The 12,478-nt window shown below is 32.3% G+C and overlaps 1 protein-coding gene across 1 annotated transcript in view; it reads left to right on the top strand.

The window, feature by feature from the left end:
• LOC123716491 (synaptogenesis protein syg-2-like) overlaps positions 1–12,241 on the top strand; it is a 31,044-nt gene extending 18,803 nt beyond the window's left edge. Inside the window, exons 7-10 of the mRNA XM_045672253.1 lie at positions 8,512–8,653; positions 11,124–11,254; positions 11,955–12,114; positions 12,234–12,241. Of these exons, the coding sequence (XP_045528209.1) occupies positions 8,512–8,653; positions 11,124–11,254; positions 11,955–12,114; positions 12,234–12,241 (441 nt within the window). The remainder of the gene's footprint in view (positions 1–8,511; positions 8,654–11,123; positions 11,255–11,954; positions 12,115–12,233) is intronic.
• The last annotated feature ends 237 nt before the right edge of the window (positions 12,242–12,478 follow it).

Below are 12,478 nucleotides of genomic sequence, written 5' to 3'. Positions count from 1 at the left end.
AATATTTGGGAGGATAATGTCACCGACTATAAAAAATGTATCACTTATATTTGTTTCTATTATGTAGCCATACATAATAAACGTTTCAAGTCTGCATAAAGTCTGGAGGTATATAGATAAGGCCGTTATGGATACTGCGCCGGTCGTTGACTGCATATGAATTATGGGGTATAGTTATCCAGAGGGTTTCAATTTTATTGGAGGTTTCATTAATTCTGTCTCGTCGAAACATCTGGTACTAATATGGTAATGCACAGTTCATTATCATAAAAACTAAGCCATGACTCGGTTATTAAAATAATATCGTTATCGAAAGTTCAAGTAAGTAGATTTTTGTAAAACTAATTTGTTTTTGTACGCAAGCCACGCAAATTTTGATAAAATAAAGTTGAAACATTGAAATACATAGAGATTGTACCTACTTTAGTGTAGACTTTTAATAAAAATTTGTTATTTAACCTTGTTATTAAGATGCTAAAATTCTATTTTAATGAACATTGCAATTTTATGTTTTGAAATGAATAGTTTAATTAATCTACAATACTAAGGTTAATAGTGTATTTATACATCATCATTAGTATCATCACAATATATTAGCCCATACGGAACCAGAAAATCATGATACTATACTGATTTTCTGGTTTTTTAAAGAGGCAAATACAAACGAAATACCTTAGATCTACCATGAAATACATAACTACTCTCCAAAAATATATACGATTAATACATAAAGGTGGGTTTAACGTTTGATTGCCAGCGCTTTCGCCGCCTTAAGGAGATGGGGTCTGGGGTCACATGCTCATTTACAAATAATCTTTTCGAATCCCCTGACATACCCATATCAGATTTATGGATTTCCCGTTTTTCACGTAAGCCAGATAATTTTTTGTCTTTTATTTCGCGTGTTTCCAAGGGCATCATAATTGTTTTTGGTTTGCCAGGCATAGGAATGCTTCGGCTGTCTTTTGGTTTTTAATTTTTTTGACTATTTGGATTTTATAAGGATGTAATCTTAAGTAAGTAATGTAATCGTAAGGCAAAAAATTGTGAAAAACTTGAATGGTGTAGGCAGCGGTAATATTAGTAATGTTGAAAAAAATATATCTAAAAATGTAAAGCATTTTTGGAATTTAATTAATCACAAAATAAAATAGACATACACAATACCACAAGAAATGTATCGAGGTGGTGAAATAGCCACACAAATTTGCGAAACAGCTTATTTTCTATGCAGATTGCGGAGCACTTTAGCTCAGTTTTCAGTTGGTTAATAATAGTTTACAAAATGCCGATTTAAGTAAAAAATATATAATGAATTAGCCAGTATATCTGTTAATTTATATTTAAAAAAAAAAACTTTCTTTGTTGGTATACAAAGTTAGTCATAATGTCTTATTACAAACACTGGCTATACCATTGAAGGGGGGTTACTAAAATATTTTGTTTTATGTATGTTTGTATATGTATTCTCAATATTCGTAGTAGGTAACTCATGTTGTAGATAATCTATTATCCGCTAAAAAACACCATTTGTCGCTACTCCTCTCTTCGAAGACATTCTCCGTAAAGCCTCTGCCGTTGACGTATATAAGGGAGTTCAGTTTCGCGATCATTGTCAGAGGGAAAGGCGAAATTAGCCTCCAAGAAGCTTCGTGTGTTCAGTACGTCGGGACGTTATTTCTCATCTCTGGATGAGAGCTTCCTTGGTTGAGCTAGTAGCTCCTTCCACTTCGACGACCAATCACTTTCTGAGTGGCTTGATCCCTTGTCGTTGCTTGCAGTTCCAAGGAGGTGCTCGGGGGAGTTGTTCGGATTAATGTCTGCAACTAAGTTTCATTATCGGGCGTCAAGGCAAAACACCACAGTGAGCGCTTTTTAAGGCACTTTTTTGTCCAACCCCACTATGTGGAAATAGCTGCCCACTGAGGTATATCCGAACCAATTTATCTAAAGGTCTAAGATAAGAGCGTACTAATTGCTAGAAGGCCAACAACACACTTGCGAGTTTATGGGCGGCGGTATCACTTAACATCAATGGAGCTTCCTGCCTGTTTGCCCTCTGTACTAAAAAAAGGCCTTGGGATTGTAAGCGCGACATATTTCATAGGATCGCAATTATTATAGCGATTAGGAGTTACAGTACCGACCCACAATTCTCCGGTGTGACTTACTTCAGTTGAATTTTAACATATTTTCAAAAGCAATTTACGAGATAAGATTGCTTAATTTCGAACCATTGGCTAAAGTCATGTTGCCTATTGACGCTATCTACCTTCCTCACACTCACACTTAGTTTTTAATGTCCCGGTTCGAATCAAGTCGGTTTAAGCCATAATTTTGTTAGTCATTATTGTTATTATTTTTTTACCCTGATTATGGAAAACGATTATGTTACAATAAAAAGAAAATCTATTAATCTTAAACCTTAATCTTTCATCTAGTTTCTCTCTTCTTCTCTTTCGTCGTCGAAGCGCAGCCGTGCGAGTGACATGCGCATAATCTAACACGATCTTTTTAAGACAATCTAATCATGTCGAAGTGTCACACTTGTATTAAATGTAATAAATCTTTTTCTAAATCTTTGCCTGGATGTGAATTTGCCCGATGTGAAATAATGGTACACCTAAATACCAGATGCAGTGGTCTTACCAAAAAACAGATAACCGCATTAAAGGCGGCCCCAAGCCTGGACTGGACCTATATGGAATGCCAACAAGAATCCCCGAAGCGAAACTCCTCTTTGTATCTAACAGAGGATGCAGAGGAGGAAAAAACTATAAAGAAGGAAATAAACGAATTCAACCAATCTCTGCAATTTCACAGTACGAAGTTGGACGAAGTATTAGGTTGTATTGATGCCTTTAAAAACACCATAAAAGTTTTAAACACGGAACTAATACACAAAAACAACAATCTGGATTTGACTGTAGGTGCATTGGAGCAGCGTTTTCATGAGATGGAACAGGAGAAACTTGCTAATTCTATAGAAATAGCAAACGTAGAATTAAAAACGGTATGGTGCGTGCAAGAAAGGATGAAAACACTAAAATACAAAACCTAAGATCAGTATTGAATATACAAGTGTTAAAAAAAAAGACAGAATGTCAATTAACTGACCAAATTAAATGCATATAAATTATTATTATTAAGATGGATAGTTTAACTAGTGATATTTGTGAATTAGAAGACTGTATAAACATAAATGATTTTGTGAGTAAAATTCCCAGTAGTCATTTAAATCTATTGTGTGTACACATAAACATAAGGTCAATCATAAAATACTTTACCAGTCTCGAGCAATGTATATATGCGGCTGGCGCTGTTGACGTTATTGTGCTTACAGAGGTTAACATTTCTGATAGAATCAGTTGTCTGTATAATTTAGATGGATACCATATGTTTTCGGCACTCAGAAATGGTAGGAAAGGTGGAGGTATCTTAGTATATGTAAAAAAGAAACATAAATTTAATATGCAAATTGTAAAAAGCCAACATTTCGAGAATATACTTTTTACCATCACAACTCAGACAAAATACACTGCATAAATTTGTGCTATTTACCGCCCACCTAGCCTAAGCAAGAACCTGTTTATTGACGAACTTCATAATATTATTAAGAACAACTGTCAGAAAAATATTGACATGTATCTATTGGGAGACGTTAATATAAATCTAAAGCTAGACATTCCTATAAAAAATAAATATTGCAACACATTACACAGTTTAGGCCTTATGATCACAACATACACTAGGGCGGAACTATACAAAGGAACCATAACAAAATCATGCATAGACCACATATACGCTCGATCCCAAACACACGACTTATAGACGGCAGCGGTTGGCACAAAACTGGCGGACCATCGAGCGTTTGTGCTTGCTTGCACTAAAACACAGCTACAGGATGTTCCAACATATAAAACATTAATTGACAATAATAAATTAACGATCCTTCTAGAGCAAATTGATTGGAAGCCGACAATAGAAATGAAGTGTCCTATTGGTATATACAACTTCATACAAAATAACTTAACTCAAGCATATAAAAATCTGAATTTACAGTTAAACTTAAATCTAACTCTCTTCGAAATAGTAACCATTGGATTAATAATAGAATTATTAAAGCATGTCAGTACGGAGATAAACTTTTTACTCAATATACAAAAGATCCAAACAACTTAATACTCAAACAAAAATATAATAAAACCAGAAATTATGTCAATAAATTGATAAATAAAACTAAAAATAAAACAATTAGAACCAATATAGAAGCTAATAAAAATAATCTAAAAAATCTATGGGACATCAAACCAACTAACAGGAAAAATTAACATCCATCGACGTAGCTATACAGAACTCATTTGCAAATGAAAATATTACATGTAAAGATATTGCAAATAATTTTGCAACTTCCTTCCACAATAGTATTAGTAATATAGCAACCAACTGTGTAAATCCACTGTTAGATAAAAGCTCTTACAAGCGTGCAGAAAATACTAGTATGAGATTTCAGTCAGCAGACCCTAAATCAGTTGCAAAGATAATTAAATCATTAAACGACAGAAAGTCTCCAGGTGCAGATAAAATACGAGCTATAGATATTAAAACATTATGTAATAAAATCAACGTAGCCATAGCTAACTTTATTAATACGAGCATTTACACTGGAAAATATCCTAACTTACTAAAAATAGGCATAGTACGACCAATATACAAAAATGGTAGCAAAAAAATCTATAATAATTTTCGTCCAATAACTATATTGCCAACAATTAACAAAATAGAATAGAAAAATACATATGTGGACAAATTCAAAATTATTATAAAAAACACAATATTCTTTCGTAAACTTATCGTGTGCAACGAAGAAAGTTTTCCAATAGATTACAGAAGGTACGGCTCAGGGCTCAGTCATTGGGCCTATACACTACCTTACCTACGTTAACACATTACCTAACATAATAAAGTATTGTCAGATATTCCAATTTGCAGATGATACATGCCTAGTAGCCGCAGGACCTAACATCCAAGAAGGAGAAACAAAGCTACAATCTGATTTCGATACATTGGCTAAATGGTCCCACGACGTAGGACTTGTACTAAATCCTAACAAAACAAAGTTCATGCATATCCGATCCAGTCACAATCTAAGCTCACGTACACCCATCTTAATCTTACACAACCACACATGTACACATTCTTATAACTCGTACCCCAAAAGCTGCAACTGCAACGCCTTAGAATTAGTTCATAACCATAAGTACCTGGGGCTTACAATAGATGACCGAATGTCCTGGAAAATGCACATTAATTCTGTCTGTGATAGGCTAAGAGCGATACTTGCCAAATTCACTTTAATAAAAAATAAAATACCTCTTAAAACTCTGCTACTATTATACAAAGCACTAGCCGAATCCATTATAACATATGGACTTTCAAGCTATGGGAGAACATGCAAAACTTATCTAAATCAAATATTTGCAATACAAATACGTATTTTAAAAACAATTGCTCCCATAAAATTAAAATCACAATATAAAGAGGACTACAGAAAGCTATTTGCATTTTTCAAAATTATACCTATACACGAGAAAGTGCAACTAGGATTATTAAATGAAAACTACTTTACAGAAAATTACCTCAAAACAATTAAAACTCACTATCACTATTCAACACGTAGAAAATCAAAAAACGAATTTCTATTACCCAAATACAATAATTTATATGGAAAAAAAACATTAGATTACATTATTCCAAATTTAATAAACTCGATACCAGCTACACTTCTTACTAATATAACAAGAAACAATATTAAATTTAAATTAAAAAAATACTACATAAGTCAAACAATTATAAATTATGCTATATACGTCATTATAACATATTCGAATATAGGAACTCATCATGTATGTGAATGAGAATTCTCGACAAGAACAAGTTTCTTGCATCGGCTATCTATGGCGCGTCAGTGTTTAGATTTATATATGACGTTTTATGTGCAATTTTAAAGCGTTTGAATGGTTTGATTGTTATAAATTTACAGTTTATATGTCACTCGCCTTAGTATATATATATGTGTGTTAATGATTTAATTATGTTCGACGTCCTGGTGGATAGAAAAACTGTACAGTTTGTGTTTCCACCACATCAACTTCCTTTATATTAAGAACACTTAAACAATAAATAAATTAAATAGTTCTACTCAATCGAACTGTGACTGTTATGACTTTAGAAGTTTACCCGACATTTCTACCAAAAACTTATACGAATGATATGATCATTCCGAATTATTGGAGCAAATAAAAAAATTACAATTAGTTTCAGCGCACCAAAGAATTGAAAACGTATTACTTAAAAATTCTATGATAATGAATAATAGTACTCCCAACACCTTATCAAGAAGCAAAATACAAAGGAAGCGGTAAAATAGGAAAGTAAAGAAACAAAAATTAAATGCAAGCTGCGGCGACTTGGAATGATTAGAAACCTCTATAGAGGTACTTAACGTTGATTCTAGGAAATTTTTTATAAAAACTAAAGAATACTTACAGTCCTGAAGAGATGACTTAACAATGCCGAGGACTTGCCTCGGAGCTTATACGATCGAGGTTTAATACACAATACGGACGCTTTGAAATTAATTCTATCATTAAACCCAATGCAAAAACGTGTGATCTCTTAAGTACAGTTGATGGTTTGGATGACTTTGTGGGAAATTACCTGGTACTATGCTTAGGTGAAAATAATACCAATCCATACCAAATATTTATTATTATTAAAAACAGCAAAAAAATCAATAATTAAATGTCTGTACGAATAGGTTCCTTAATGAAAATTTTCTTAATAATATGTTGAAAATTATTTCTAATAGTTTTAAAAAATGGATATTGAACGCGGTACTTAATAAAAAACAATATTTGACGATCGTATGTAAAAAATTAAACTATATATTTGATCATGATGCCTATACTAAAAAAATCTTCACTTTCCAAAATAAATGTAAAGAAAACACGTGATCGTGATGATATTCCTTGTAAGGATACCATACCGTTCTATTTTCCCGTGATAAGACCTAGCCAGAACCCACATGTAAAAAATAGAGGTTTTTTTAATGAAAGCTCAAATACCTCACGAAATGACCTAACTGGCGGCATTTACTTATTACACCAAAATATAGCAGGACTTCTTAAAAAACTAGATTCTATTGAACTATATCTTAACGCATTCACGTACACTAAAAATACTAAAGTTTTCTGTTTTTCTGAAACTTTTGTAAAAAGAGGTAACGAAATTTACATGAATCTGACAAAGACAAAGCTTTCCAAATTTTCCATGACACTTTATTGTTATTAATTTATCTCTGCTTTCCACTAATTCAAATTAATGTTAATAACAAAATGACAACACCCAAGTGGATTACATCAGGACTTAGAACTTCCTTTAAAATATTTAAAAAATAAATAAACGAAAATAATCAAGAATACAAAAAATAAGACAATTATCTTAAAAACGCGTTGTGGCATCTAAAAAATACACTCATTTCACGTAACTTAAAAATGTTTAAAATAAATCTCATGCGACTTTGAATATTATAAAATACCAATTATAAATATAATAATAAAATATTGAAATAGTTAATCTGTTCAACAACTATTACGTTAATAATATAACAACAACTAATAAACCTTTCAGTAACCTTCAAAACATTCACTCTATATACGAATCCTTGTTTCTAACTCCATGGTTAGGTGACGAAATATTTAAAGCTATAATCTTAATAATACTAAATCAGCAGGTTATGACTCAATAACTACCGGGAAATTCGGTAGATGTAAAGAAAGTTCTCATTACTCAAAAAAATGTATTAGGGATATTATGGGCGTTGGACCCCTTGTAAGCTGTAGACCATTTTTTTTTACGAACTCCATATTTTTTTACAGTACCAAGTTTATATATTCTTGAAGCAGTTATGACTGTAAAAAAATATCCAAAATTGTTCAAAGCATACAAAGAAACTTGCCTTTATATACCGAGGGATCCACCACGATCTATACAAAAAATTGTTACGTCATGGCTATAAAACTGTTTAATCACCTTCCTAGAAGTTATAGATCACTGCCATGTAAATCTTTCGTAATAACGAATACGGGAAAGGGAAGGTGAAGGTGAGGTTAGCGAATATTTGGACCATAGATTTGACACCGACTGTAAATAATTTATTTAACATTATTTTATGTACTTAATAAGTCATTGTAAAAATTTATATGACATTTGCATGCTATTTATATATGGCTGATTGTGCGGATATTTGTAATTGATCGATCTAACCTGTTAATAATAAACGATTATTATTATTTACAGGTTTTCGTGAAAAATCATAATGGCGTATTTTAAATTTCAGCTATTAGTGATTTAGTGATTAGCAAGTCTACCGAAAAGGTAGATGTGACATTGAATATACACAAAACATTTCGGGTTTCTTTTGTAAGAAAATCATATGAATTTTTACAGTTTTCACAGTCAAACTTGACCCGAAGTGTGCTGCAGCTAGTGCCAAAAGCACAAGATCATGAAAGAATGCTGATTTGCCGTGCTGAGAATCCTCATCTCAGGGCAAAGAGCCTTGAGGACACATGGAAATTAGCCGTTCAATGTAAGTAGAGTTATTAAGGATTACACAAGAGCTTTTGTTGCACTAAATATTTGTTCCACTCGCATTCAATACATATAAATACATATATAGAAATAACTTTCTATTTATTTCTTTCCACCTTCCTCCAGATCTAATAAATAGGTAGGTAGGTAAAATGCTAAGAATCAAAATTTATTTAATTATTTAGGAAACAAAACGGACACATCTCTCTAAATTAAAAAGTAAAAAATAAAACATAAAATTAACACATTGCATAAATTCACATAAAGTTTCACAGGTAAAAATAAGATGCAAAGCAGATCATGACAGCAGAACTTTAGCTAAGTAGACAATACAACAAAAAATATATAAATCAGGACAACGACAAACATACTAGTAGATATAATGAAGAAGAAGCTTAGGGCAATCATAATCGACTGAGCCCACTTTGGCAAAGTTTAAAATGATTTGAAAGTCGTAACCTGCTGTTTGAGTATAAACAGAATAAAATCAATGTATAATATTAAAAATATTATATGAATGTAAATAATTATTAACACAATTATAACGATAAAATCAATTCAATATCAAATTGTATTAAGTTAATTCATTATGCTATGCTCCATTTTTCAAAGATAGGTTTGTGTGAAATAAACTAAATTCAATTAAAAACATAACTTGTAAATAAACTAATTTCGCAACGCAGTTCTTCTATCGTAAAAAGTTGTGAGATCTATGTAATTCCAAGTCGGTCCCTGCGGGACTTTCTATATTAAGTTACTACGTTATTAGCCAACCTAACAAAATCTTATAGCAACCAAATATTACAAATATTTTATGTTTAAAATAAATACATTGACTTGGCCTTGAAATGCTATCGAATTTATAGCCATCGAAAATGGCCTGAATTGCTTCTAGAAAAGTAGTAGTAGTGTAGTGACATCATAATCAGTCAAACAATAATATTGCACTTGTGTGTAGTAGTTATAACCGCTTGCCTTGTTTGTAATGTATTCATGTTCTTCAGTATAGATCCATGCAGTGTACTTATCGCTCGTAATAAATAATATATATTTTAACATCAATTTTTTATTGAACTAAGACAAAGGCAGGACATAACTACTATTGGCTACATTAGTCTTACATTGTTCTTACAGATAGTACCGCTGTTTTGCTCCTTGCCCCTAGATTCTGTTACAAGAGTTTCTACGCGTTACTAGACTGTTCTATAATTGAAAACAAACTTGTTATAATGCGGTAATGAAATTTCTATTTAGATTCTACAACTATCTGAGTTACCATTACACTGCTGTAGGCAAAGCATTTGACTCTCTTGAGGCGTATGAAGGATGGGGGTATAAAATGATTCTATGATTATTTTAATATTGACATTTATTTGAGTTTTTATGCATATACATTGAGGTATATTCCGAGTATTTATACGCTGTCCCGATGGATCTGAGTTTAAGAAGTACTTAGATGATTTTTAAAAATTAAATAAGACAGGCGTTTGCATAAATGCAACGAAAGGTGAAAGGTGAAAGGTATTCCAGCTAATTTAAATTTACACCACGCCTGTTTAATAACTGGTCGTTCTCTTCTTTCATAAAAATGCCAATATAAAAATGATTTTTTTAAATTTAAAAATGACAAAAGTATTTGGTAGCTATAAATAATAATTGACTACACTTGCTGCACACTAGGGCCATTTCTGTGTTGCGAGTGACCAAATAGGCCTCCGTTTAATATCCCTCCTCCATATAGGTATACAAAGAACAATACAATATTGTCATTGGGTCATATTTTCTCTTCTTCAGTGGAGAACTTTTTTAGTAGCAACACTTATGAAGTGTCAGAATTCTACGGAATGAAAAATCAGAGTATAGAGAAAGGGGGCTCTAAAGAAAAATAATCGTTGTTCGAAAGCAGTCCGTCATATTGGCGTCGGGAAAGTGTGAATTACTATTTAGTAATTACGACATATTTAACTCCATTTATTACTAACACAGGTAGCTAGAATATATAGGTTTAGACTGAGCGTGTGTTTGTGTCTAAATGGACCCAAAGGAGGATATCGCAAGAAATACGTGAGTATAGACTGATAAAGCGCTAGGTAGGCTTATCACCGCATTTCCCGCGGTTCGCTTCAGTATTGTGTATATATAGACAAAAACTTAATAATGATGCTTCAATTTGTTTATCCCATGTAATGTGTTGGTCGATAATTACTCCTAGATATTTGGTTATATCTGAATATTCGACTTATGGGCATATACATGGGTGTCGTCTGATGCATGGAATTTAATAGATGATAGTGACTTTGGTCTAACACTTTTTGAAATACTAAAGTAAATAAAATTTGTTTTGGTTACATTTAGATGTAATATATTGCTTTGAAGCCACTCTTTTAATACCTGCTACAACAGTGGCCTGCCTTCCATTTTTTGCATGATTTATTATTATATAAAAACCACAAGAAAATTCCCAACAGATGTACCAATAGTCAGCCTCAAAATGAGTTCTAGCAATAACTCGAATCACATCACGGAAGGAGATAACGTTTACTTGGAATGCACTGCACGAGCCAATCCTCGTCCTAGTAAATTCTTTTGGTTCAAACAGGTCGGTATTTTAATATAGTTTTAAAACAACTGGTGACTTTCACCAGTATAATTCGCAAAATAGAACTAATTTGAGTGTACTACCAACGAGGCTCCAGAAGATAAACCACTCCTTCTATGGAAATTCGTTTTTACAACAAACTCCTAAGGGAAATTAGAGAATTATCACTAAATAAATTCAAAGCCCTCGTTAAACGTAAATTAATCAATAAAGCATTTATAAATTTGACGAATACTTAAATGATTCTAATCCTTGGGATTGATTTGCTCTAGTTCAAAGAATTTGAATGACTCAATACTTAGCGATTAAAAATAGTGGCTGAAAGTTTCTTGCCAGTTCTTCTTACGTGCTCTACGCCCTTGACTTGCGAATTGGTAGTAAATGTAAATTTACAATTAATTTAACTTCTTTTTGACGTTCATTAGTGTACTTGTTTACCTATATGAATAAAGATAGTTTAAGTATTGTTCTAGATTCTCGTAAAAATAATATTGTTAACAGTGACACAAATTAATTTATAGTGATTATTTTATCATAGGGGACATTCACTGTATTAAAACATATTAATCGATCACTTAAGTACGTTCTTATTCATAAAAATATACTATAAGACACGAAGGCTAGGTCCGCCCTAGTCACATGTATGATTTCTTATGATGGACCTGAATTTTTGAATGTAAATGTTGAGTATGTTCTTTAGGGTATACAATTAGAGCAAGACACCAGCGCAGGGGTTTTTGTAAGCGAGCAAAGCCTGGTGCTGCTAAATGTCATTCGCAACGGTTCCGGAGAGTATAAATGTGCAGCACAGAACGATGAAGGAAAAGCTACAAGCAACCCAGTTAATTTACAAGTTAGATGTAAGTATCTATTAAAATACAAACGTAATTAAGACTTTTCACTCTAATAGTCTAGACGGATAACTTTTTAAATTAAATTTTTTGTAAATTTACATTTACATGAAAACTTTAAATTAAAGGGCAGTAAATGCCCCTCATTTACTTCAGGGAAGAAGAGCTTGGTGCCCGACTTCCGTCTCTGATGAGCACGCCACTCTTCACTGTCTACATTGTTACTATTGTTTTGGGGTACAGGTCATAATCATAGTGCTCAAATTCAATAAATTTTATCTTTTATTTTAAGATGATAAATTGTTTAACACATTATCAAAAAAGGTGACGTTCTATGACAAAATATTTTTTTAGCAAATTTATTGAGCAAACC

This window comes from Pieris brassicae, chromosome 11, assembly GCF_905147105.1.
Source record: "Pieris brassicae chromosome 11, ilPieBrab1.1, whole genome shotgun sequence".
NCBI classification, from domain to species: Eukaryota; Metazoa; Arthropoda; class Insecta; order Lepidoptera; family Pieridae; genus Pieris; species Pieris brassicae.
The sequence above is the reverse complement of the archived record's forward strand: the minus strand, read 5'-3'. Positions and strand labels throughout refer to the sequence as shown.